The sequence below is a fragment of the Salmo trutta genome, chromosome 4, assembly GCF_901001165.1.
Source record: "Salmo trutta chromosome 4, fSalTru1.1, whole genome shotgun sequence".
Lineage (NCBI taxonomy): Eukaryota > Metazoa > Chordata > Actinopteri > Salmoniformes > Salmonidae > Salmo > Salmo trutta.
This window is the reverse complement of record NC_042960.1, coordinates 64,256,552-64,283,317: the sequence shown is the minus strand read 5'-3', so window position 1 is coordinate 64,283,317 and position 26,766 is coordinate 64,256,552. Positions and strand designations below refer to the sequence as shown.

General features: G+C 49.5%; 1 protein-coding gene across 6 annotated transcripts in view; it reads left to right on the top strand.

Moving 5' to 3' along the window:
- The window catches only part of LOC115192856 (zinc finger protein 609), a 181,485-nt gene that overhangs the window by 132,938 nt on the left and 21,781 nt on the right, over positions 1 to 26,766 (top strand). For all 6 annotated transcript variants that reach the window (XM_029751760.1, XM_029751761.1, XM_029751765.1 and 3 more), the window contains one exon: positions 7,841 to 8,072. In XM_029751760.1, coding sequence (XP_029607620.1) covers positions 7,841 to 8,072 — 232 coding nt within the window. The remainder of the gene's footprint in view (positions 1 to 7,840; positions 8,073 to 26,766) is intronic.

Sequence of the window (26,766 nt, the reverse complement as noted above, 5' to 3'; positions counted from 1 at the left end):
GTGGCTGAGCGCGACACCCTGACTGTAATCCAGGAGGACGGGTGGCTGAGTGCGACACCCTGACTGTATTCCAGGAGGACGGGTGGCTGAGTGCGACACCCTGACTGTAATCCAGGAGGACGGGTGGCTGAGTGCGACACCCTGACTGTAATCCAGGAGGGCGGGTGGCCTAGTGCGACACCCTGACTGTAATCCAGGAGGGCGGGTGGCCTAGTGCGACACCCTGACTGTAATCCAGGAGGGCGGGTGGCCTAGTGCGACACCCTGACTGTAATCCAGGAGGACGGGCGGCTGAGCGCGACACCCTGACTGTAATCCAGGAGGACGGGGGGTTGTGCGCGACACCCTGACTGTAATCCAGGAGGAGGGGAGCGACACCCTGACTGTAATCCAGGAGGAGGGGCGCGACACCCTGACTGTAATCCAGGAGGAGGGGCGTGACACCCTGACTGTAATCCTTTGAGGTCATGGGCTCACTCACTTCTCTAAACAGGGAGATGGATATTACTAAGGTTTAACATGGCTTTGCAGAGAGCACAGCCTTGAGGTTCGGGAAGGGCAACAGGAAAATAAATGAAAAGTTTGGGTTTGAGCAATTCACCATGTGATTCTGTAGGCTTTATAAAGGGGAGAGGTTGAGGTCTGGCCTCATGCCAGAGTATAAAATGAAGATGAATCTCTGGCAGAATGAATGCTTCCCTACAGCCTTACAAGGTGTGGGTAATGAACTGTTCCCTACAGGGTGTGGGTAATGAACTGTTCCCTACAGGGTGTGGGTAATGAACTGTTCCCTACAGGGTGTGGGTAATGACCTGTTCCCTACAGGGTGTGGGTAATGAACTGTTCCCTACAGGGTGTGGGTAATGAACTGTTCCCTACAGGGTGTGGGTAATGAACTGTTCCCTACAGGGTGTGGGTAATGAACTGTTCCCTACAGGGTGTGGGTAATGAACTGTTCCCTACAGGGTGTGGGTAATGAACTGTTCCCTACAGGGTGTGGGTAATGAACTGTTCCCTACAGGGTGTGGGTAATGAACTGTTCCCTACAGGGTGTGGGTAATGACCTGTTCCCTACAGGGTGTGGGTAATGACCTGTTCCCTACAGGGTGTGGGTAATGAACTGTTCCCTACAGGGTGTGGGTAATGACCTGTTCCCTACAGGGTGTGGGTAATGAACTGTTCCCTACAGGGTGTGGGTAATGAACTGTTCCCTACAGGGTGTGGGTAATGAACTGTTCCCTACAGGGTGTGGGTAATGAACTGTTCCCTACAGCGTGTGGGTAATGAACTGTTCCCTACAGGGTGTGGGTAATGAACTGTTCCCTACAGGGTGTGGGTAATGAACTGTTCCCTACAGCGTGTGGGTAATGACCTGTTCCCTACAGGGTGTGGGTAATGACCTGTTCCCTACAGCGTGTGGGTAATGACCTGTTCCCTACAGCGTGTGGGTAATGACCTGTTCCCTACAGGGTGTGGGTAATGAACTGTTCCCTACAGGGTGTGGGTAATGAACTGTTCCCTACAGGGTGTGGGTAATGACCTGTTCCCTACAGGGTGTGGGTAATGAACTGTTCCCTACAGGGTGTGGGTAATGAACTGTTCCCTACAGGGTGTGGGTAATGAACTGTTCCCTACAGGGTGTGGGTAATGAACTGTTCCCTACAGGGTGTGGGTAATGACCTGTTCCCTACAGGGTGTGGGTAATGAACTGTTCCCTACAGGGTGTGGGTAATGAACTGTTCCCTACAGGGTGTGGGTAATGAACTGTTCCCTATAAGGTGTGGGTAATGAACTGTTCCCTACAGGGTGTGGGTAATGAACTGTTCCCTACAGGGTGTGGGTAATGAACTGTTCCCTACAGGGTGTGGGTAATGAACTGTTCCCTACAGGGTGTGGGTAATGAACTGTTCCCTACAGGGTGTGGGTAATGACCTGTTCCCTACAGGGTGTGGGTAATGAACTGTTCCCTACAGCCTTACAGGGTGTGGGTAATGAACTGTTCCCTACAGCGTGTGGGTAATGACCTGTTCCCTACAGGGTGTGGGTAATGACCTGTTCCCTACAGGGTGTGGGTAATGAACTGTTCCCTACTAGGTGTGGGTAATGAGTCACCTCGTCAGGCCCTGGACAGACTCCTCAGAGCCTTTGCTAACAGTGTGGCAGTAGAATGTTTAGTAGCCAGCCTGTAAATCCAGGGAGCTGCAGAGTCAACCAGCATGGAGATGGAGCCAGTGAGAGAGATGTTGAATTTAGCATCAGAGGACAACCACTGAGTGAGTGTTCACATAACCACAGGAGTTTTTCCTCAGTCCGGAGCATTTGGCTTTGCCTGACAGAGTGATGCTCTCTGGGATGCTAATCATAGACGAGTCCTCCTTGTGCGTCTGCCTGCCAGCCTTGCTGCGACAACATTCATAACTGGCACGATTAAACCAGCGGCATAGCAACAATCAGTGTCTCAATTCTGGAAAGACAAGACTATCTCAATGAATTATCTTCATCTAAATTCCCTGATAAAGTGGTTGTTTGGGGTTCTCATCAATGCATGATCGTTGGCTATATGATGCCTTCCTCCAGCGTCATCTCTGATATTCTCTGAGGGCTCAATGATCTCCCTGACGATAAGGGCCTTTTAAAGAGGCAGTACCAGAGCTCCCCGGGGGGGGCCCGCCGGTACAAGCAGCTGGCGCTGGCTGCTGCTCCAATTAAAGGCCCCACTTCGCTGAGCACAATTCATCAGGGAGCTTGTTGCTTAACTGCCAAAACACACAGCGAGAGTCTCAATACTAACAAATGTTCCCGTGTGCCTCAGTTGGTAGAGCATGGTGTTTGTAACACCAGGGTTGTGGGTTCGATTCCCATGGGGGGACCAGTACGAAAATGTATGCATTCACTACTGTAAGTCTCTCTGGATAAGAGTGTATGCTAAATGTAAAAATATATATATCAAGTCATTTTGTTGCCGTCCTCGTCTACACCCCTCTTCCTAGTTCCTCCAACTCCCCTTTCTCACGGTGGAGCCTCTTTGCTTACTGGGCTGCCTGTGAGAGTCAAAGAAACCAGAGAAGTGATTGTGTAAATACCTCCTTATCCACCACGTGTGTGTGGAAGTCATTAACGGTATCGTCAACACCTCTGCAGTGGCAGCGTCATTCACACTTTAGTGTGAAGCGCTCTTTACACCATACAACTTTTCTGTCATTCAGATAATGGATTGTATTTACAAAGCTCCTTTCATTTCAATGTTTTATTAAGACTCTTCAAATTGTGTTGGAGTTAGTGTTTCCCTTCTCAATTGTTGTTTTTTTGTTTTACCGTATGCAGCAAGATGGGTAGGTTTTTACTAAAATGAATTTGGCTAGCCAGTCAGTAAGCAATGACGTCATGGGGGTTTGTTTATCCAATTATAATTTTCCCCCTTTATTTAACTAGGCAAGTCAGTTAAGAACACATTTTTATTTACAATGACTGCCTACCCCGGCCAAACCCAGACGGCGCTCGACAAATTGCGCTCCGCCCTATTGGACTCCCAATCGCTGCTGGTTGTGATACAGCCTGGAATCGAACCAGGGTGTCTGTAGTGACGCCTCTAGCACTGCTATGCAGTGCCTTAGACCGCTGCGCCACTCGGGAGCCCCCTAATGAGAGTATGATGTAGGGTCGAGCTCATCAGTACTTTCATACTTGAAGCACTTCTGTTGTTCTGTAAACAAGGCCTGACGTCATCTCAACACACTGTAAGTTAACCTCCAACAGCACTAAACAACACCCAAATAACAGGTTTGCTATGAAAAGTTGACAACGGAAGCAATGCCGTCACAGGGGTTTGTCTACGATAAGGGCGTACATTCTTGAGAAAGGAGTGTTGCAGCGTCTCTGTTTCCATTAATACATACAGCTGTGTGTGGACAAAAGGAATATGGAAGAATGCTGTTCATTGACTACATTGACAACAGCTCAGCATTCAACACCATAGTTCCCTCCAAGCTCATCATCAAGCTGGAGGCCCCGGGTCTCAACCCCGCCCTGTCCAATTGGGTCCTGGACTTTCTGATAGGCTGCCCCCAGGTGGTGAAGGTAGGAAACAACATCTCCACTTCGCTGACCCTCAACACTGGGGCCCCACAAGGGTGTGTGCTCAGCCCCCTCCTGTGCTCCCTGTTCACCCATGGCTGCGTGGCTATGCACGCCTCCAACTCAATCATCAAGTTTGCAGACGACACAACAGTGGGCTTAATTACCAACAATGACGAGACGGCCTACAGCGAGGAGGTGAGGGCACTCGGAGTGTGGTGTCAGGAAAACAACCTCTCACTCAACGTCAACAAAAGATGATGAGATGATTGTGGACTTTGGGTAACAGCAGAGGGAGCACCCCCCTATCCACATCGATGGAACAGCAGTGGAGAAGGTGGAAAGTTTTAAGTTCCTCGGCGTACACATCACAGGCAAACTGAAATGGTCCACAGACAGTGTGGTGAAGAAGGCGCAGCAGTGCCTCTTCAACCTCAGGAGGCTGAAGAAATTTGACTTGTCACCCAACATCCTGACAAACTTTTACAGATGCACAATCAAGAGCATCCTGTCGGGCTGTATCATAGCCTGGTACGGCAACTGCACCGCCCTCAACCTCAAGGCTCTCCAGAGGGTAGTGAGGTCTGCACAATGCATCACCGGGGGCAAACTACCTGCCCTCCAGGACACCTACAGCACCCGATGTCACAGGAAGGCCAAAAAGATCATCAAGGACATCAACCACCCGAGCCACTGCCTGTTCACCCCGCTATCATCCAGAAGGTGAGGTCAGTACAGGTGCATCAAAGCTGGGACCGAGAGACTGAAAAACAGCTTCTATCTCAAGGCCATCAGACAGTTAAACAGCAATCACTAACTCAGAGAGGCTGCTGCCTACACTGAGACCCAATCACTGGCCACTTTAATAAATGGATCACTGGTCACTTTAAATAATGTCTACATATCTTACGTTAGTCATATCATATGTATATACTGTATTTTATACCATCTACTGCATCTTGCCTATGCCGCTCGGCCATCACTCATCCATATAATTATATGTACATATTCTCATTCACCCCTTTAGATGTGTGTGTATTAGGTAGTTGTTGGGGAATTGTTAGATTACTTGTTAGATATTACTGCACTGTCAGAACTAGAAGCACAAGCATTTCTCTACACTCATATTAACATCTGCTAACCATGTGTTTGTGACAAATAAAATGTCATTTGTGTTTACTAGGGGTGTGGTTGACTGACAGCCCCGGTCGGTTGCTAGTTTTCAGCACCGTATTCTACTAGCTCCAGGGCAGATGATGTGTTTGCTCAGGGGCCGTTGTCCCATGGGAAAGTGGTAGGAACTAAAGGCCAGCCCCCTCTGCAGAGGTGAGGGAGGCCATCTGCTGATTTGGTCTGGACTTGACACTTCCTCGTTGATTAGCCCTGTGTTTCAGCGGCCCCATCAGCTTCTCTTCGGCTAGCCAGCTTAAGTGCCTCTGGAATCCCTCACAGACCTTCGCCTGGTTTCTCCACGCAATACAATCATATATTCACCTTTTTCTCCCTAACACACACAGGCTTTTCCCAAAGGCTGTACATTTTAAACCAGGTTGACTGAAGTGGATTGGTGAGTCTCTTCCACTCACCAGACACCACTTCCCCTCTGTATAGTAAGCCAACACCAAGCAATTGGGGTGGCAGGTTGCCTAGTGGTTAGATTGAATCCCCGAGCTGATAAGGTAAAAATCTGTCGTTCTGCCCCTGAACAAGGCTGTTAACCCGCTGTTCCCCGGTAGGCTGTCATTGTAAATAAGAATTTGTTCTTAACTGACTTGCCTAGTTAAAGGTTCAATTTTTAAAAAAATGGTAAAATCTTAAACAATTATCCCTAAAGTTCCATCCACACTGTTGTCGAAATAGCAAAGTATATGTTAAGTGTAGTTGTAGGCTAGATGTTGCCATATCCTGACCCCAATAGTTTACATGTACATTTCCTCTTACCTCACGGAATGACAGCTACTGCTAAATAAATAGCAAGACCTCAAGTATATTTATATAAACTATTTCCATTGTTGCTTTTTCTCACATTGTGTGGATTGATCTACTGCACTGTTTTCTTTTAAAGTTTGGTTTGGAAATGGTTCTGTTTGGAACATAGACCAAGAACTGCTCTCTTTCTGCCGTTCCCCTGCTATGCTTGGTTTTATTTTGCGGTAAAATAGATCTCTTTTTAAACGCTGCACTTTCATGTGTGTCGAGTCAATAAACACCACTAATTAGATTGTCAAATTGGCTCCCCCGCGCAACCCTGAGCAAGAACTTGAAATAATGTCTACGGACAAGGTGCTTTATTACAGCCGTAACTTATGTTTTGAATGATTTGGTGCACTTAAGAGTTCTCAGCCGTGAGTAATAATCATAGAGGACGTTAATGACCTCCACCATGGAGGTTAAATAAGCTAGTTCTACCACCTCAGCTTTCAGGAATATGGCTGACTAGCTCACACTGTAGGAAAGCTAGTCAGACCTCCCTTATTAAAGCCAGCCGTTTACATGAGGTTGCTCTGTAGCTGATTCGGCTTGCCCAAATAGTGGGGTACATTTATCAAATCAAATCCTGGGCCTTCCAGGGGGGGGGGGGGGTTCAGTGGGTTTGTGAGAGGCTGAGAGCTCAGGCCAGAACAGTATGCTGTAGTTAAACCGGTATACTGAAGAGAAGGGTTTCACTCTCTAGGGCACTAATGCTCAACATTCACAGAGCAGGGGAAATGCCCTGCCACCGCTGCCAACAACAAGTAATGTTCAACATTCACAGAGCAGGGGAAATGCCCTGCCACCGCTGCCAACAACAAGTAATGTTCAACATTCACAGAGCAGGGGAAATGCCCTGCCACCGCTGCCAACAACAAGTAATGTTCAACATTCACAGAGCAGGGGAAATGCCCTGCCACCGCTGCCAACAACAAGTAATGTTCAACATTCACAGAGCAGGGGAAATGCCCTGCCACCGCTGCCAACAACAAGTAATGTTCAACATTCACAGAGCAGGGGAAATGCCCTGCCACCGCTGCCAACAACAAGTAATGTTCAACATTCACAGAGCAGGGGAAATGCCCTGCCACCGCTGCCAACAACAAGTAATGCTCAACATTCACAGAGCAGGGGAAATGCCCTGCCACCGCTGCCAACAACAAGTAATGTTCAACATTCACAGAGCAGGGGAAATGCCCTGCCACCGCTGCCAACAACAAGTAATGTTCAACATTCACAGAGCAGGGGAAATGCCCTGCCACCGCTGCCAACAACAAGTAATGTTCAACATTCACAGAGCAGGGGAAATGCCCTGCCACCGCTGCCAACAACAAGTAATGTTCAACATTCACAGAGCAGGGGAAATGCCCTGCCACCGCTGCCAACAACAAGTAATGTTCAACATTCACAGAGCAGGGGAAATGCCCTGCCACCGCTGCCAACAACAAGTAATGTTCAACATTCACAGAGCAGGGGAAATGCCCTGCCACCGCTGCCAACAACAAGTAATGTTCAACATTCACAGAGCAGGGGAAATGCCCTGCCACCGCTGCCAACAACAAGTAATGCTCAACATTCACAGAGCAGGGGAAATGCCCTGCCACCGCTGCCAACAACAAGCAAGGAATGCTATGACTATCACTGTATCAGAACTCTATTCTTATCAATACTTGCCACCCTTCACATTTTGTTGTGCCTATCGTAACGTAGGAACGGCCTCCTTTTGTGTGGTCTATGTCAGCTTTTGTGTGGTCTATGTCAGCTTTTGTTTATCATGTTATCTCTTTTCTCCCAGATGGAGTCTCCGGTCTCCACGCCCGCCACTCCACCCCTCCATCTCATGGTGCCGTTGGGCAACAGCAATGACAGCATCGCCTCACCCTGTGAGCAGATCATGGTGCGCACGCGCTCAGTGGCGTCCAACACGACAGACATGGCCTTGGCCACGGAGCCTGAGTGCCTGGGGCCCTGCGAACCCGGGACCAGCGTCAACCTGGAGGGCATCGTCTGGCAGGAGACCGAGGACGGTAAGGGTTGTTCTATGGGCTGAGGGAACACAGGGATATTATGTTGCTATAGTCTCTGTTTGGGGGGGGGTTTGGTTTCCTTGTAGTTGTCTATTGTAAAGCGTCTTTGGGTAAAAACACTGTAAAAGTACTAGGTTATTTATTGTTATGGGAAGGGACCAGAGCAATTTTTTGTGTGAAAAAAACCCTATATATTTTCTCTTTTTGTGGGAAAAAGGAAATGTGTTGCCTGGGATTTCTTCATTTTTTTTTGTGTGTGATTTCAGTGTGCTCACCCACACATCCTGGGGCCTTTTATTTTATGTAGGGCCTCCCGATAAAATGTCATGGGGAGGAAAAGCAAGATGTTTAGTTTTCTTTTATCCGCTGCCATAAGTACAACTGGTATGAATTGTAAGCCTCTCTTCGGATATATAATTCATTCATTAATGCAGAAGAGACATTCTTCAAAGAGGTGCATTTGGCAGTTTTTCTGTGAGTGAAACCACCGCCTACAATGGGAGATAGCTCATCAGCATTCCAGGGGCCGAGGGTCTTGTCTGCTTTGTGTGTTCACAGTGAGTCGGTGTACCCTCTCTAGCCTGCTCGTCTGCCCTTCTCCCTCGCTCAGTAATGGAAGAAAGGAAAACGCTGCCATCGCCGCCTCCTCATTTTCAGCAGTTAGCCATTACAGATTAAAAAACATCTCATTTCACAAAAACCTTCAGATCTGTCGTCCTCGGTGCAGGCACAGCTAGCCCGCCTGCTCGGACATGCTTTTTCCCCTCAGGGATGCTAATGTGTTTAAACTGAAGGACTGTGCAGCACCAGACTGTCTTTAATGATTCAGTGCTGGGGTTGGAACACAGCGTATCCACAAAGTAGTTTAGTCACTTACAAACCTTTCTGTTTCGAGAGGACGGGAAAGATCCTCTATGAGGTGGTGCTGTCTGACTCCTGGTCCTCAGTGAGGTGGTGCTGTCTGACTCCTGGTCCTCAGTGAGGTGGTGCTGTCTGACTCCTGGTCCTCAGTGAGGTGGTGCTGTCTGACTCCTGGTCCTCAGTGAGGTGGTGCTGTCTGACTCCTGGTCCTCAGTGAGGCGGTGCTGTCTGACTCCTGGTCCTCAGTGAGGTGGTGCTGTCTGACTCCTGGTCCTCAGTGAGGTGGTGCTGTCTGACTCCTGGTCCTCAGTGAGGTGGTGCTGTCTGACTCCTGGTCCTCAGTGAGGCGGTGCTGTCTGACTCCTGGTCCTCAGTGAGGCGGTGCTGTCTGACTCCTGGTCCTCAGTGAGGCGGTGCTGTCTGACTCCTGGTCCTCAGTGAGGTGGTGCTGTCTGACTCCTGGTCCTCAGTGAGGTGGTGCTGTCTGACTCAGTGAGGCGGTGCTGTCTGACTCCTGGTCCTCAGTGAGGCGGTGCTGTCTGACTCCTGGTCCTCAGTGAGGCGGTGCTGTCTGACTCCTGGTCCTCAGTGAGGTGGTGCTGTCTGACTCAGTGAGGCGGTGCTGTCTGACTCCTGGTCCTCAGTGAGGCGGTGCTGTCTGACTCCTGGTCCTCAGTGAGGCGGTGCTGTCTGACTCCTGGTCCATTAACAGCCATGAATAAATCGCTTTCAAATGACCATGATTTAACAGCAGCAGCCGGGGTCAGGAGGCGTTTGGCTGCAGGCGTGCCCACGTGCCCCCACGCATTCCATGACCCCCGCCGCCACGATGTGGTTAGATCAACACACACAGTTCACCCTGCTGAGCAGGAGATGTGACTGGGGAAGCTGAGAGATAGTGACTAGCTGGTTCTCATCCCCCCCCCCCCCTTCCCATCTCCCCCCCCCCCCCCCCCCTTCTTCCTCCTCTCTGTCCAGTAGTGATTCAGTGCCTTGTTTGAGGTGTCACCGTGTTGCTCCCCCCCAGGTATCACCCTACCTCAGCAGCAGCCCCCTCCTCACCTGACATAGAGATTAAGCACTGGGAGCAATAGACTGTAGACATCAAGGCTGAACAGCATCCACTTCAGTGCAGGACAGAGAGAGATGCCGTGTGTATGGAAGGAGAGCCTCGACCACTTCATCTGTTTAAGGAGGGGGACTATTTAATACCTGTTGTTAGAAGCTGAACGTTCCGGAAGCGAGTGTGTATCGCTGTGACTGTTTATCGTTACATGATTAAAACGTCTTAGGATTTATCCACACCCTGTCTTCCAACGTACTCGTATGCAAATCAAGACAATGTGCACTCCCTGTAGTGCCAGAAAGAGAGATCGTTTAAGCAATGAGGTACGAGGGGGTATATCACGGCCAAGGCACTCTGCGTTGCGTCGTGCTTAAGAACATCCCATAGCCATTGTATATTGGCCATATATCACAAACCGCTGAGGTGCCTTATTGCTATTATAAACTGCTTATCAACGTAATTACAACAGTAAAAATATGTTTTGTCATACCCGTGGTATACCACGGCTGTCAGCCAATCAGCATTCAGGGCTCGAACCACCCAGTTTGTAATAGTCAATATATTCTACATGTTTTCCCCCTCAGTGGTGCAATTACACATCACTCAACACGTCAGCTGCATATCCACAGCTGCCTTCATTAAAGTGGGTCGCGTTAGTTGGTTGGCGATATTTCACTACCAAATGCTGACCTTTCTATCCCGTGTGGTATGTATAGAGTATAGAGTGTTGTGTAGATCAATGAGCAACCCCATGCTGGACCTGACAGGGAGGAGTGTAGACAGGGGAGGAGGAGAGGCCCCTGAACCCTCCAGCCATCCTGACACACACACACACAGGCCAAGACCCGCGCTCGCTCCCCCACTGTGGGGTTGCCACAGTTACAGGCGTCTACGCCCGGACATTTTTTGATTTAATGTCTTATGATTTGGGGATTAAATTAACTTTGAACACAAGGCAGTTTTTTTTGGGGGGGGGGGGGGGGGGGGGTGGGCTGTAGAATTTTGTGGCGTTTGGACAAAGAACAATGGAAAAATGTGCGAGTGGAGAAAGCTGTGAGGAGTGAAATATCTATCGTTGGAGCTCTGCCACGCTGTTTGAAACAATTGGTTGCTAAGCCAACTGAGAGGAGGCTCTGGGGTTCACAACTGAGAAAGCCCTTCTAGCTCAGATCTCTTGATTCACTCGGTCCAACACAGGTTGTCAGAAAAGCCCGTTGCCTTTACCCCGGCTTGTTTTTGTCCCCGTCCAACAAGAATAAAATGATGATGGACACAGATGTGGATGTGTAGTTTGTCTACGTAGGCGAGCTGATCTGAACACAATCACACACACACACAATCACACACACAATCACACACACACACACACACACAATCACACACACACAGCGAGGAGCCCCAAGGGGCCTCTGCAGTTTCCCTGGCAGAGACACTGTGGTGTCAGTGAAGCTCGCTCGGAGCATGGTCTCACTACATCACTACATCACTCACTCTCCCAGTCCTGGGGTTTAGGTCTCTCACTCTCCCAGTCCTGGGGTTTAGGTCTCTCACTCTCCCAGTCCTGTGGTTTAGGTCTCTCACTCTCCCAGTCCTGTGGTTTAGGTCTCTCACTCTCCCAGTCCTGGGGTTTAGGTCTCTCACTCTCCCAGTCCTGGGGTTTAGGTCTCTCACTCTCCCAGTCCTGGGGTTTAGGTCTCTCACTCTCCCAGTCCTGGGGTTTAGGTCTCTCACTCTCCCAGTCCTGGGGTTTAGGTCTCTCACTCTCCCAGTCCTGGGGTTTAGGTCTCTCACTCTCCCAGTCCTGGGGTTTAGGTCTCTCACTCTCCCAGTCCTGGGGTTTAGGTCTCTCACTCTCCCAGTCCTGGGGTTTAGGTCTCTCACTCTCCCAGTCCTGGGGTTTAGGTCTCTCACTCTCCAGTCCTGGGGTTGGGTTTAGGTCTCTCACTCTCCCAGTCCTGGGGTTTAGGTCTCTCACTCTCCCAGTCCTGGGGTTTAGGTCTCTCACTCTCCCAGTCCTGGGGTTTAGGTCTCTCACTCTCCCAGTCCTGGGGTTTAGGTCTCTCACTCTCCCAGTCCTGTGGTTTAGGTATCTCACTCTCCCAGTCCTGTGGTTTAGGTATCTCACTCTCCCAGTCCTGTGGTTTAGGTATCTCACTCTCCCAGTCCTGTGGTTTAGGTCTCTCACTCTCCCAGTCCTGTGGTTTAGGTCTCTCACTCTCCCAGTCCTGTGGTTTAGGTCTCTCACTCTCCCAGTCCTGTGGTTTAGGTCTCTCACTCTCCCAGTCCTGTGGTTTAGGTCTCTCACTCTCCCAGTCCTGTGGTTTAGGTCTCTCACTCTCCCAGTCCTGTGGTTTAGGTCTCTCACTCTCCCAGTCCTGTGGTTTAGGTATCTCACTCTCCCAGTCCTGTGGTTTAGGTATCTCACTCTCCCAGTCCTGTGGTTTAGGTATCTCACTCTCCCAGTCCTGTGGTTTAGGTCTCTCACTCTCCCAGTCCTGTGGTTTAGGTCTCTCACTCTCCCAGTCCTGTGGTTTAGGTCTCTCACTCTCCCAGTCCTGTGGTTTAGGTCTCTCACTCTCCCAGTCCTGTGGTTTAGGTCTCTCACTCTCCCAGTCCTGTGGTTTAGGTCTCTCACTCTCCCAGTCCTGTGGTTTAGGTCTCTCACTCTCCCAGTCCTGTGGTTTAGGTCTCTCACTCTCCCAGTCCTGTGGTTTAGGTATCTCACTCTCCCAGTCCTGTGGTTTAGGTCTCTCACTCTCCCAGTCCTGTGGTTTAGGTATCTCACTCTCCCAGTCCTGTGGTTTAGGTCTCTCACTCTCCCAGTCCTGTGGTTTAGGTCTCTCACTCTCCCAGTCCTGTGGTTTAGGTCTCTCACTCTCCCAGTCCTGTGGTTTAGGTATCTCACTCTCCCAGTCCTGTGGTTTAGGTATCTCACTCTCCCAGTCCTGTGGTTTAGGTCTCTCACTCTCCCAGTCCTGTGGTTTAGGTCTCTCACTCTCCCAGTCCTGTGGTTTAGGTCTCTCACTCTCCCAGTCCTGTGGTTTAGGTCTCTCACTCTCCCAGTCCTGTGGTTTAGGTCTCTCACTCTCCCAGTCCTGTGGTTTTGGCCTCTCACTCTCCCAGTCCTGTGGTTTAGGTATCTCACTCTCCCAGTCCTGTGGTTTAGGTATCTCACTCTCCCAGTCCTGTGGTTTAGGTCTCTCACTACTGGTCTAGACAGCCCAGCCCTACTGGTCTAGACAGCCCAGCTCTACTGGTCTAGACAGTCCAGCACAACTGGTCTAGACAGCCCAACCCAGCCCTACTGGTCTAGACAGCCCAACCCAGCCCTACTGGTCTAGACAGCCCAACCCAGCCCTACTGGTCTAGACAGCCCAACCCAGCCCTACTGGTCTAGACAGCCCAACCCAGCCCTACTGGTCTAGACAGCCCAACCTAGCCCTACTGGTCTAGACAGCCCAGCCTAGCCCTACTGGTCTAGACAGCCCAGCCCAGCCCTACTGGTCTAGACAGCCCAGCCCAGCCCTACTGGTCTAGACAGCCCAACCCAGCCCTACTGGTCTAGACAGCCCAACCCAGCCCTACTGGTCTAGACAGCCCAACCCAGCCCTACTGGTCTAGACAGCCCAACCCAGCCCTACTGGTCTAGACAGCCCAACCCAGCCCTACTGGTCTAGACAGCCCAACCCAGCCCTACTGGTCTAGACAGCCCAGCCCAACCCAGCCCTACTGGTCTAGACAGCCCAGCCCAACCCAGCCCTACTGGTCTAGACAGCCCAGCCCAACCCAGCCCTACTGGTCTAGACAGCCCAGCCCAGCCCAGCCCTACTGGTCTAGACAGCCCAGCCCAGCCCAGCCCTACTGGTCTAGACAGCCCAGCCCAGCCCAGCCCTACTGGTCTAGACAGCCCAGCCCAGCCCTACTGGTCTAGACAGCCCAGCCCAGCCCAGCCCTACTGGTCTAGACAGCCCAGCCCAGCCCAGCCCTACTGGTCTAGACAGCCCAGCCCAGCCCTACTGGTCTAGACAGCCCAGCCCAGCCCTACTGGTCTAGACAGCCCAACCCAGCCCTACTGGTCTAGACAGCCCAACCCAGCCCTACTGGTCTAGACAGCCCAACCCAGCCCTACTGGTCTAGACAGCCCAACCCAGCCCTACTGGTCTAGACAGCCCAACCCAGCCCTACTGGTCTAGACAGCCCAGCCCAGCCCTACTGGTCTAGACAGCCCAGCCCAGCCCTACTGGTCTAGACAGCCGAGCCCAGACCTACTGGTCTAGACAGCCCAACCCAGCCCTACTGGTCTAGACAGCCCAACCCAGCACAACTGGTCTAGACAGCCCAACCCAGCACAACTGGTCTAGACAGCCCAACCCAGCCCTACTGGTCTAGACAGCCCAACCCAGCCCTACTGGTCTAGACAGCCCAACCCAGCCCTACTGGTCTAGACAGCCCAACCCAGCCCTACTGGTCTAGGCAGCCCAACCCAGCCCTACTGGTCTAGGCAGCCCAACCCAGCCCTACTGGTCTAGGCAGCCCAACCCAGCCCTACTGGTCTAGGCAGCCCAACCCAGCCCTACTGGTCTAGGCAGCCCAACCCAGCCCTACTGGTCTAGACAGCCCAACCCAGCCCTACTGGTCTAGACAGCCCAACCCAGCCCTACTGGTCTAGACAGCCCAACCCAGCCCTACTGGTCTAGACAGCCCAACCCAGCCCTACTGGTCTAGACAGCCCAACCCAGCCCTACTGGTCTAGACAGCCCAACCCAGCCCTACTGGTCTAGACAGCCCAACCCAGCCCTACTGGTCTAGACAGCCCAACCCAGCCCTACTGGTCTAGACAGCCCAACCCAGCCCTACTGGTCTAGACAGCCCAACCCAGCCCTACTGGTCTAGACAGCCCAACCCAGCCCTACTGGTCTAGACAGCCCAACCCAGCCCTACTGGTCTAGACAGCCCAACCCAGCCCTACTGGTCTAGACAGCCCAACCCAGCCTACTGGTCTAGACAGCCCAACCCAGCCCTACTGGTCTAGACAGCCCAACCCAGCCCTACTGGTCTAGACAGCCCAACCCAGCCCTACTGGTCTAGCCAGCCCAGCCCAGCCCTACTGGTCTAGACAGCCCAGCCCAGCCCTACTGGTCTAGACAGCCCAACCCAGCCCTACTGGTCTAGACAGCCCAGCCCAGCCCTACTGGTCTAGACAGCCCAGCCCAGCCCTACTGGTCTAGACAGCCCAGCCCAGCCCTACTGGTCTAGACAGCCCAGCCCAGCCCTACTGGTCTAGACAGCCCAGCCCAGCCCTACTGGTCTAGACAGCCCAGCCCAGCCCTACTGGTCTAGACAGCCCAGCCCAGCCCTACTGGTCTAGACAGCCCAGCCCAGCCCTACTGGTCTAGACAGCCCAACCCAGCCCTACTGGTCTAGACAGCCCAACCCAGCCCTACTGGTCTAGACAGCCCAACCCAGCCCTACTGGTCTAGGCAGCCCAGCCCAGCCCTACTGGTCTAGGCAGCCCAACCCAGCCCTACTGGTCTAGACAGCCCAGCCCTACTGGACGATTACTATAACAATTTTTTTTTTAAAAAGGTTTTTCTAATCAGGGTGTCCGCAGGTCCTTAGTCTTAAACTCTTAAATTCATTTATTTAAATTAAAGGCCTTAAAATGTCTAAAATTCAGTTTTCAATAGTCTTAAAAATGCGACTGGAAATTAATGTTTCCGTTAAATTGCGCAGCTGCTTAATCTGTAAAATAAAATTGTAAATATGCTAAAGCACTTCACATGCAGCCTACGACTTGTGTGTGTGTGTGAGTCCACCGTTGCCAGATGAGAGAACAGCGAATAATGTAGGCAAAAAAATTGATGGCCAATTCGAAACATTCCTTGTAGGTCGGCTAGTTAGCTCACGTTAGCTAGTTAGCTCACGTTAGCTAGTTAGCTCACGTTAGCTAGTTAGCTCACGTTAGCTAGTTAGCTCACGCGACCATTTGCATTATGAATTCACAGGGAATTGTATTTGTTCGTGTCATTTTAACGGAAAACTGATAAAAAAAATAAAAATGCCTGTTTAAACGTTAAGATAAATGTTCCATTTATCACACAGCCATAGCACAGATCATCCAATTCATTTTAGTCATTTGGTAAACGCTCTTGTCCAGAGGGACTTAAAGTAGCAATGAGGATTAAGTGCCTTGCTCAAGGTCACATCAGCAGATTTTACACCTTGTTGGTTTGACCTTTTTGTTTACTGGCCCATCGCTCTTAACCACTAGCTAATATTTAACTTCTTACTTCCCCTACGCATTACAAACAAAGTGCTGTACAGAAACCCAGCCTAAAACACCAGAGAGCAAGCAATGCAGATGTAGAAGCACAAAACTCCCTAGAAAGGGAGGACCCTATGAAGAAACCTAGAGAGGAACCAGGCTCTGAGGGGTGGCCAGTGCTGAGTGGAGATTATAAGTACATGGCCATTAAGGGCAGATCGTTCTTCAAGCAGTTCATAGATGACGAGCAGGGTCAAACGTTAGCAGGCTAGTTGGCTAGCAACTTAGTTGGCTAGCAACCTTACAAGCTGATAAGAAATTCAAAGCTGTAAGAAATTCAAAGTATTTTCTTGTAGAAAATTCAATTGAAACCAGTAGTCATGAGTGCAAACGATTTGGTTTAATTTGAAGTTATACATTTTACGTTATTTCTGTTGGAGTTTACACTATTGGGAAATGCCTGGCTTGCTGGGTCCTCCATATTACGTCAAACCCACAAATGTTTTTCCCGGCATGACTTCGGCTTTGATCGGAATCAGTTTTATCCAATTACGCAAAAAATGGAAAAATGAGATGTAACTTTGCATTGTGACTTTTGATGCGTATACTAACGCAAATCCATATATTATGTGTGATTTATACTTATGCTACCTATCCATTCAATAGGTCTACAGCGTGTAAAATGTTCCTCTAGTATGATTGCTCGCCAACGTTTTAATAATTATACAAGTTTATTGCTATAGTTATCTTTATAGTTATCATCTTTGGTGCGGATGGCCCTTTTTGTGTTAGTATAAAGGTGCGGATGGCCCTTTATGTGTTAGTGTAAAGGTGTGGATGGCCCTTTATGTGTTAGTGTAAAGGTGCGGATGGCCCTTTATGTGTTAGTATAAAGGTGCGGATGGCCCTTTATGTGTTAGTATAAAGGTGCGGATGGCCCTTTATGTGTTAGTGTAAAGGTGTGGATGGCCCTTTATGTGTTAGTATAAAGGTGCGGATGGCCCTTCTGTGTTAGTGTAAAGGTGCGGATGGCCCTTTATGTGTTAGTATAAAGGTGCGGATGGCCCTTTATGTGTTAGTATAATGGTGCGGATGGCCCTTTTTGTGTTAATGTAAAGGTGCGGATGGCCCTTTTTGTGTTAGTATAATGGTGCGGATGGCCCTTTGTGTGTTAGTGTAAAGGTGCGGATGGCCCTTTTTGTGTTAGTGTAAAGGTGCGGATGGCCCTTTTTGTGTTAGTGTAAAGGTGCGGATGGCCCTTTTTGTGTTAGTGTAAAGGTGCGGATGGCCCTTTTTGTGTTAGTGTAAAGGTGCGGATGGCCCTTCTGTGTTAGTATAAAGGTGTGGATGGCCCTTCTGTGTTAGTGTAAAGGTGTGGATGGCCCTTCTGTGTTAGTGTAAAGGTGCGGATGGCCCTTCTGTGTTAGTATAAAGGTGCGGATGGCCCTTCTGTGTTAGTGTAAAGGTGCGGATGGCCCTTTTTGTGTTAGTATAAAGTTGTGGATGGCCCTTTTTGTGTTAGTGTAAAGGTGTGGATGGCCCTTTATGTGTTAGTGTAAAGGTGCGGATGGCCCTTTTTGTGTTAGTGTAAAGGTGCGGATGGCCCTTTTTGTGTTAGTGTAATGGTGCGGATGGCCCTTTTTGTGTTAGTGTAAAGGTGCGGATGGCCCTTTTTGTGTTAGTGTAAAGGTGCGGATGGCCCTTTATGTGTTAGTATAATGGTGCGGATGGCCCTTTGTGTTAGTATAAAGGTGTGGAAATTTGTGACTGACCCCTATTAAATGTATGCAGTGTGTGTGGTCAGTGAGTTAAGGCCTATTACAACAGGGAGCAGCAGAAGGGGGTCAGTCAGTGTGTCGTGGTCAGGGAGCAGCAGAAGGGGTCAGTCAGTGTGTCGTGGTCAGGGAGCAGCAGAAGGGGTCAGTCAGTGTGTCGTGGTCAGGGAGCAGCAGAAGGGTTCAGTCGGTGTGTCGTGGTCAGGGAGCAGCAGAAGGGGTCAGTTAGTGTGTCGTGGTCAGGGAGCAGCAGAAGGGTTCAGTCGGTGTGTCGTGGTCAGGGAGCAGCAGAAGGGGTCAGTTAGTGTGTCGTGGTCAGGGAGCAGCAGAAGGGTTCAGTCGGTGTGTCGTGGTCAGGGAGCAGCAGAAGGGGTCAGTCAGTGTGTCGTGGTCAGGGAGCAGCAGAAGGGGGTCAGTCGGTGTGTCGTGGTCAGGGAGCAGCAGAAGGGGTCAGTCAGTGTGTCGTGGTCAGGGAGCAGCAGAAGGGGTCAGTCGCTGTGTGGTGGTCAGGGAGCAGCAGAAGGGGTCAGTCGCTGTGTCGTGGTCAGGGAGCAGCAGAAGGGGTCAGTTAGTGTGTCGTGGTCAGGGAGTAGCAGAAGGGGGTCAGTCAGTGTGTCGTGGTCAGGGAGCAGCAGAAGGGGGTCAGTCAGTGTGTGGTGGTCAGGGAGCAGCAGAAGGGGGTCAGTCAGTGTGTGGTGGTCAGGGAGCAGCAGAAGGGGTCAGTTAGTGTGTCGTGGTCAGGGAGCAGCGGAAGGGGGTCAGTCAGTGTGTCGTGGTCAGGGAGCAGCAGAAGGGGGTCAGTCAGTGTGTGGTGGTCAGGGAGCAGCAGAAGGGGTCAGTCAGTGTGTCGTGGTCAGGGAGCAGCAGAAGGGGGTCAGTCAGTGTGTGGTGGTCAGGGAGCAGCGGAAGGGGTCAGTCAGTGTGTGGTGGTCAGGGAGCAGCAGAAGGGGTCAGTTAGTGTGTGGTGGTCAGGGAGCAGCAGAAGGGGTCAGTTAGTGTGTCTGCACAATCAGTTAACACTCCAAGGTCTCAGTGTGAGGGCTTGTTTTTCAGCCCCAGGGAAGCACAGATGGCACACGGCTGCCAAGCCCTCTGCCCTCAGAGGAAATGAAAAGAACGAGGAGGAGGGGATTTGGAGCTGTTCTCTCTCCCTTCCATTCAGCGGAGTCGCTCAGCTTGTGTTAAATGGCTGGTGAAATGATTTCAAAAGGGGGAGCTCCCGCCAGCGGGAGACCCCCCCCTGGTCATGTGACCCGGATAATCAGAGTCGTCACCGTAGCCTCGCTACAGGATTAAGACCTCATCAACACAGATAAAAGTTTGTTGATTACCTAATTCAATTTTAGTTATTAGCCTACGCCCAATTATTTGAACAAAAATAGGAGGAGCACCAATGTGACCTCAAGTATCCATATTGGCACAATTACTGAGACCAGTTGAATGTTAGTGCCAGATTGGCCTCCAGACTTCATCCTTATTGGAACAACAAGATAAGGTGATATCTTTTGAAAGCCCAGCTCCACCACAGATTTCAGCTACATGGTTCTAGCTAGCTTTGTGTGTGGGAGAGTGTAATCCAATGCCACAGAAAGCCTGAATCACGATGGCTGAGTTTATCAGTTACCATTTAACAGTGAAGGGATTTTATTCCTTTATACCCGGTAGTCGATTGGCACCGTTCCCTCTGGGATTAAAACCTTTATCACTGTTATCAACACTTTGGGCAATGTAGAATAATCCCACACAGTTCTCGTCAACACAATGCCTTTTAAACGTCAATTAAGAACATAAAGTCTCTGATGGGATTGTGTACTGGTGGGTGATGCTAGCTGAGGTCCTTTATTTAGTCCTCCAGCCATTTACATTATATGGCTTTTGTCCACTCATCTATTTGACCTGCAGTTGGTGAACGGGGAAAAAATACAATACGACTAGTTAAATGAGAATGGTGCCTGGGGGCCTCGGATGACCTGCAGACTTGACCCACCGCAGGGGAGGGGGGCCTCAGTGGCCAGGGGGAAGAGGATTACGGGGTCCATGCCTGCCCATTTAATGAAAGACCTTCCAGCGGGGGAAAGATGAAACTGGTGACCCAGGCAGGAGAGGTTCCCAGACCTCTAGGCTCCCTCTGGGAGCTTGTCAACTCTTTGTTGCCATTAGAGAGGCTTTTGATGGGAGAGGCGAGGAGAAGTGGTCTTTGTTGCTCTGCGGGGGCAGTGGAAGGAAAGGGGTTCCTAGCTAGTGCCCTTTAGAATCAACATGGGGGCAACCGGTTCATGTCTCTCATAGCTTCTTTCTCTCTCATTGTATCTTGCCATTTTACTTTTCTTATTACTATTTTCTGTCTCCATTTCTTCCTGGGCCTCTTTCTCTTTTGCTGTTGCTTACTTTCCGCTTCCTGGGCCTTTCTGCTTCCTGGGCCTTTCTGCTTCCTGGGCCTTTCTGCTTCCTGGGCCATTCTGCTTCCTGGGCCTTTCTGCTTCCTGGGCCTTTCCGCTTCCTGGGCCTTTCTGCTTCCTGGGCCTTTCTGCTTCCTGGGCCTTTCTGCTTCCTGGGCCATTCTGCTTCCTGGGCCTTTCCGCTTCCTGGGCCTTTCCGCTTCCTGGGCCATTCTGCTTCCTGGGCCTTTCTGCTTCCTGGGCCTTTCTGCTTCCTGGGCCTTTCTGCTTCCTGGGCCTTTCCGCTTCCTGGGCCTTTCTGCTTCCTGGGCCTTTCTGCTTCCTGGGCCTTTCTGCTTCCTGGGCCATTCTGCTTCCTGGGCCTTTCTGCTTCCTGGGCCTTTCTGCTTCCTGGGCCTTTCCGCTTCCTGGGCCTTTCTGCTTCCTGGGCCTTTCTGCTTCCTGGGCCTTTCCGCTTCCTGGGCCTTTCTGCTTCCTGGGCCTTTCTGCTTCCTGGGCCTTTCCGCTTCCTGGGCTTGATAGAAATGAGCCAGGCTAACTCCAATGTATTTAGCAGACGAGGAAGAGAAGCCTATTTTGGTTGCCTATTTTTCACTTGCTAAATCCAGTCATTTTAACCAACTGTAATAAGTTCAGAAGCTACTTGACTCCTTCACACATCCACTCACACAAACCCTTATAAAGTCGTGAAAAAATGTTCAACTCGGCCATGGAGAAGGAAAAATAATTACCTCCAAATCCTCCAATCCTATCTGAAGATCTGCTCTGTACGCGCTCTGGTTCAGTAAGACTCCGGCAAGTGGAGCTTGTAGTCTGAGTTTGGGCTTGTCAGCCGCGTCAGTTTGCTGCTCTTTGTAAGCGCAGTCTGTGGAGAGGTATGCAAAACAACCGCAGAGTCCCACACCACAAGTATGAAAAACAGCCTGGCTTTTCCTCTCCGCAATGAGCCATTCTCCAACTGGCTGTCTTCTACAAGCCCTACAAATCCCTGGCAGGTTCGCTGGGAGGGGACAAACCCGATTTAATTAGGGCCGATTTCAAGTTTTCACAACAATCGGTAATCTGCATTTTTGGATGCCAATTATGGCCGATTACATTGCACTCCACGAGGAGACTGCGTGGCAGGCTGACCACTTGTTACGCGAGTGCAGCAAGGAGCCAAGGTAAGCTGCTAGCTAGCATTAAACTTATCTTATAAAAAACAATCAATCTTCACATAATCACTAGTTAACTACACATGGTTGATGATATTACTAGGTTAACTAGCTTGTCCTGCGTTGCATATAATCAATGCGGTGCCTGTTAATTTATCATCGAATCACAGCCTACTTCAACTTCGCCAAACGGGTGATTTAACAAATGCGCATTCGCGAAAAAAGCACAATCGTTGCACCAATGTACCTAACCATAAACATCAATGCCTTTCTTAAAATCAATACACAGAAGTATATTTTTTAAACTTGCATATTTAGTTAAAAGAAATTCATGTTAGCAGGCAATATTAACTATGGAAATTGTTTCACTTCTCTTGCGTTCAGTGCACGCAGAGTCAGGGTAAATGCAACAGTTTGGGCCTCCTGGTTCGTTGCGAACTAATTTGCCAGAATTGTACATAATTATGACCATAACATTAAAGGTTGTGCAATGTAACAGCAATATTTAGACTTAGGGATGCCACCCGTTAGATAAAATACGGAACGGTTCCGTATTTCACTGAAAGAATAAATGTTTTGTTTTCGAAATGATAGTTTCTGTATTTGATCATATTAATGACCTAAGGCTCGTATTTCTGTGTGTTTATTATAATTAAGTCTATGATTTGATATAGCAGTCTGACTGAGCGGTGGTAGGCAGCAGCAGGCTCGTAAGCATTCATTCAAACAGCACTTTACTGCGTTTGCCAGCAGCTCTTCGCAATGTTTGAAGCACAGCGCTGTTTGACTTCAAGCCTATCAACTCCCGAGATTAGGCAGGCAATACTAAAGTGCCTATAAGAACATCCAATAGTCAAAGGTATATGAAATACAAATGGTATAGCGATAAATAGTCGACATGTCATAATTCCTATAATAACTACAACCTAAAACTTCTTAACTTGGAATATTGAACCACCAGCTTTCATATGTTCTGAGCAAGGAACATAAACGTTAGCTTTTTTACATGGCACATATTTCACTTTTACTTTCTTCTCCAACACTGTGTTTTTGCATTATTTAAACCAAATTGAGCATGTTTCATTATTTATTTGAGACTAAATAGATTTTATTTATGTATTTTAATAAGTTAAAATAAAAGTGTTCATTGTTCATTCAGTATTGTTGTAATTGTCATTATTACAAATATATATAAATATAAATCGCCTGATTTAATCGGTATCGGCTTTTTTTTGGTCCTCCAATGATCTGTATCGGCGTTGAAAAATCAGAATCGGTCGACCTCTAATGTGTAGTGGGGGTTCGGTGCTTGGGGGTTGTGTGTAGTGGGGGTTCGGTGCTTGGGGGTTGTGTGTAGTGGGGGTTCAGTGCCTGGGGGTTATGTGTAGTGGGGGTTCAGTGCCTGGGGGTTATGTGTAGTGGGGGTTCAGTGCCTGGGGGTTGTGTGTAGTGGGGGTTCAGTGCCTGGGGGTTATGTGTAGTGGGGGTTCAATACCTGGGGGTTATGTGTAGTGGGGGTTCAGTGCCTGGGGGTTGTGTGTAGTGGGGGTTCAGTGCCTGGGGGTTGTGTGTAGTGGGGGTTCAGTGCCTGGGGGTTGTGTGTAGTGGGGGTTCAGTGCCTGGGGGTTATGTGTAGTGGGGGCTCAGTGCCTTGGGGTTATGTGTAGTGGGGGTTCAGTGCCTGGGGGTTATGTGTAGTGGGGGTTCAGTGCCTGGGGGTTGTGTGTAGTGGGGGTTCAGTGCCTGGGGGTTGTGTGTAGTGGGGGTTCAGTGCCTGGGGGTTATGTGTAGTGGGGGCTCAGTGCCTTGGGGTTATGTGTAGTGGGGGTTCGGTGCCTGGGGGTTATGTGTAGTGGGGGTTCAGTGCCTGGGGGTTATGTGTAGTGGGGGTTCAGTGCCTGAGGGTTATGTGTAGTGGGGGTTCAGTGCCTGAGGGTTATGAATGGAAGTGAGTGAGGGAGTTAATTTGTTTTCTTGTCAAACTCCCCAGTGCTCGTGTGGTGGGTTACCTGCTGAAGCTAGGCTAACGCTAGGCTAACGCTAGCCCTACATGTGAACAGATGGAGACTAGTCATCGCTGGGTTTTCTCATTGTGTAAGTGCGCCAGCCAGCCCTGCCTCCACCGCCACCCCGCCTTTATCTCTTCAGTGAGGAATAAACTCCTAATCTGTCTAAGACTAAACCCCAACGGCCCTGGAAGCTCAACATACGGCGCTCACTTTGTTTACATGTTTGCTTTGTGTTGAGTCATATCGATTTTATGTTCTGAGTGTCTGTCTTCACTGAGCGAAAGACCAGGGTGGGACCAGGGTGGGAACAAAAGCTTTACAGGTCTGCCCAGGTTGAGAAACTGCCAGTATTTCAAGCAACAACAAATGCAGTCCAAGCGAAAAAGTAGAGGTAGGCAGGGCCGTGCCGAGAGCTCTCCTGAGCTTTATAAAAACGGAATTATCAGGGGGGGATTGAAGCGAGCTGCAGGCTTTCAGGTCTGACCTCCTGAAAGTAGTGGTGTAAAGTACTTAAGTAAAAGATACTTTAAAATACGACATAAGTCGTTTTTCCTGTACTTTACTTTATTTACTATTTCTATTTTTGACAACTTCTACTTTTACTTCATACATTTTTTCCTGACAACCAAAAGTACATTTTGAATGCTTAACAGGACAGGAAAATGTTCCAATTCATGCATTAATCAAGAGAACATCCCTGGTCATCCCTACTGCCTCTGATCTGGTGGATTCACTAAACAGAGAACATCCCTGGTCATCCCTACTGCCTCTGATCTGGTGGACTCACTAAACAGAGAACATCCCTGGTCATCCCTACTGCCTCTGATCTGGTGGACTCACTAAACAGAGAACATCCCTGGTCATCCCTACTGCCTCTGATCTGGAGGACTCACTAAACAGAGAACATCCCTGGTCATCCCTACTGCCTCTGATCTGGTGGACTCACTAAACAGAGAACATCCCTGGTCATCCCTACTGCCTCTGATCTGGAGGACTCACTAAACAGAGAACATCCCTGGTCATCCCTACTGCCTCTGATCTGGTGGATTCACTAAACAGAGAACATCCCTGGTCATCCCTACTGCCTCTGATCTGGAGGACTCACTAAACAGAGAACATCCCTCGTCATCCCCTGCCTCTGATCTGGAGGACTCACTAAACAGAGAACATCCCTGGTCATCCCTACTGCCTCTGATCTGGTGGACTCACTAAACAGAGAACATCCCTGGTCATCCCTACTGCCTCTGATCTGGTGGATTCACTAAACAGAGAACATCCCTGGTCATCCCTACTGCCTCTGATCTGACGGACTCACTAAACAGAGAACATCCCAGGTCATCCCTACTGCCTCTGATCTGGAGGACTCACTAAACAGAGAACATCCCTACTGCCTCTGATCTGGAGGACTCACTAAACAGAGAACATCCCTGGTCATCCCTACTGCCTCTGATCTGGAGGACTCACTAAACAGAGAACATCCCTGGTCATCCCTACTGCCTCTGATCTGACGGACTCACTAAACAGAGAACATCCCTGGTCATCCCTACTGCCTCTGATCTGGAGGACTCACTAAACAGAGAACATCCCTGGTCATCCCTACTGCCTCTGATCTGGAGGACTCACTAAACAGAGAACATCCCTCGTCATCCCTACTGCCTCTGATCTGACGGACTAACAGACTCACAAAACACATTCTTTGTTTGTAAATAATGTCGGAGTGTTGCCCCGACTAGGCTACATTCATACACACAGCTCTCACACTTCACAGACTAGGCTACATTCATACACACAGCTCTCACACTTCACAGACTAGGCTACATTCATACACACAGCTCTCACACTTCACAGACTAGGCTACATTCATACACACAGCTCTCACACTTCACAGACTAGGCTACATTCATACACACAGCTCTCACACTTCACACAGACTAGGCTACATTCATACACACAGCTCTCACACTTCACACAGACTAGGCTACATTCATACACACAGCTCTCACACTTCACACAGACTAGGCTACTTTCATACACACAGCTCTCACCCTTCAACCTTCACCTGTGTTTTACCATTGATATATGTGAATTTGGGGACTTCCCTCACCTCCTCTAAGCAGTTATGTGATTTCAGGGACTACTTGAGTAGTGTTTAATGGACAGAATCAGATTTTTAATGTCTTGGCACAGACTATGACTTCCTTTACGAGGCTCCGGTGTTGAACCTCAGCATTGCCTGCCATTTTGAAATAACATTTGCGTGCCTGAGAAAATGACATAGAATTGGCAGAGAGCTTCATTTTGTCTTGCACCTTGTCCAGGCAATGGAACCCGGGTTCAGTTTCAGTGGTAGGCCTAATGGTTACCTTTCCAACAATGTACTGATGTCATGCTAACTTTTGGCAGATGGGATAATTGCTCCCAAAGCTGTTCTGTCTGCCTAAACGTGAAGTCACGCAAGTTGATCATTGTTTGTTTGAACGGCTCGTCTCGTTGAACTATTTTTGTTCTCATTGTTGTGCCGTTATCTTTGGTTCTACTGACGTTTTTACTGCTCTGACAGTTAAAATCTATCAGAACGGTTGTATCGTCTTGGACAGCTACAGGCTTTTCAGTTAATGGTACATACTCCCTTTCTTGAAACCAAACCAGTATTCTGCACTTGAGTTGAGCAACATTATCTGCAGTGTGCTGTGTAAACACAATCATTGTGACTGATATTTGAGAGAAGCTTCTAAGGCAAAACTGTCAGATGACTGAGTTCAGGTCAATTATGAAAGCCAAAGCCCCTGAGGGAATGTCTCAATGAAAATGGACTGTCTGTGTGTGTGTGTGTGTGTGGTAGTGATTCTTTGGAAGCTCATCCTGTGATACCAACTGCCCCTTAGTGGTCTAATAGGCGTATGGCAGTCTCTCTCAGCAGCCAGGCTCACAGACGAGTCGAGCCTCACTTCTCCACTTCCCCTCGCTCTGCTAGTATCAAAGTGTCTGTCAGCAGATGCACAAACCATTCGGGAGACAAATTGAAGGCGACAGACCTGGGCTCTGGCAACCAGGGAACTCTTTTATATGCCTCAGCTGTTTCCTTCCCCGACACAAAAATAAAAGCTTTTTTTTCCTGTGGAGCCTCTGCAGTCTGCAGGCAGCAATGTCAGCTGGAGGACACCC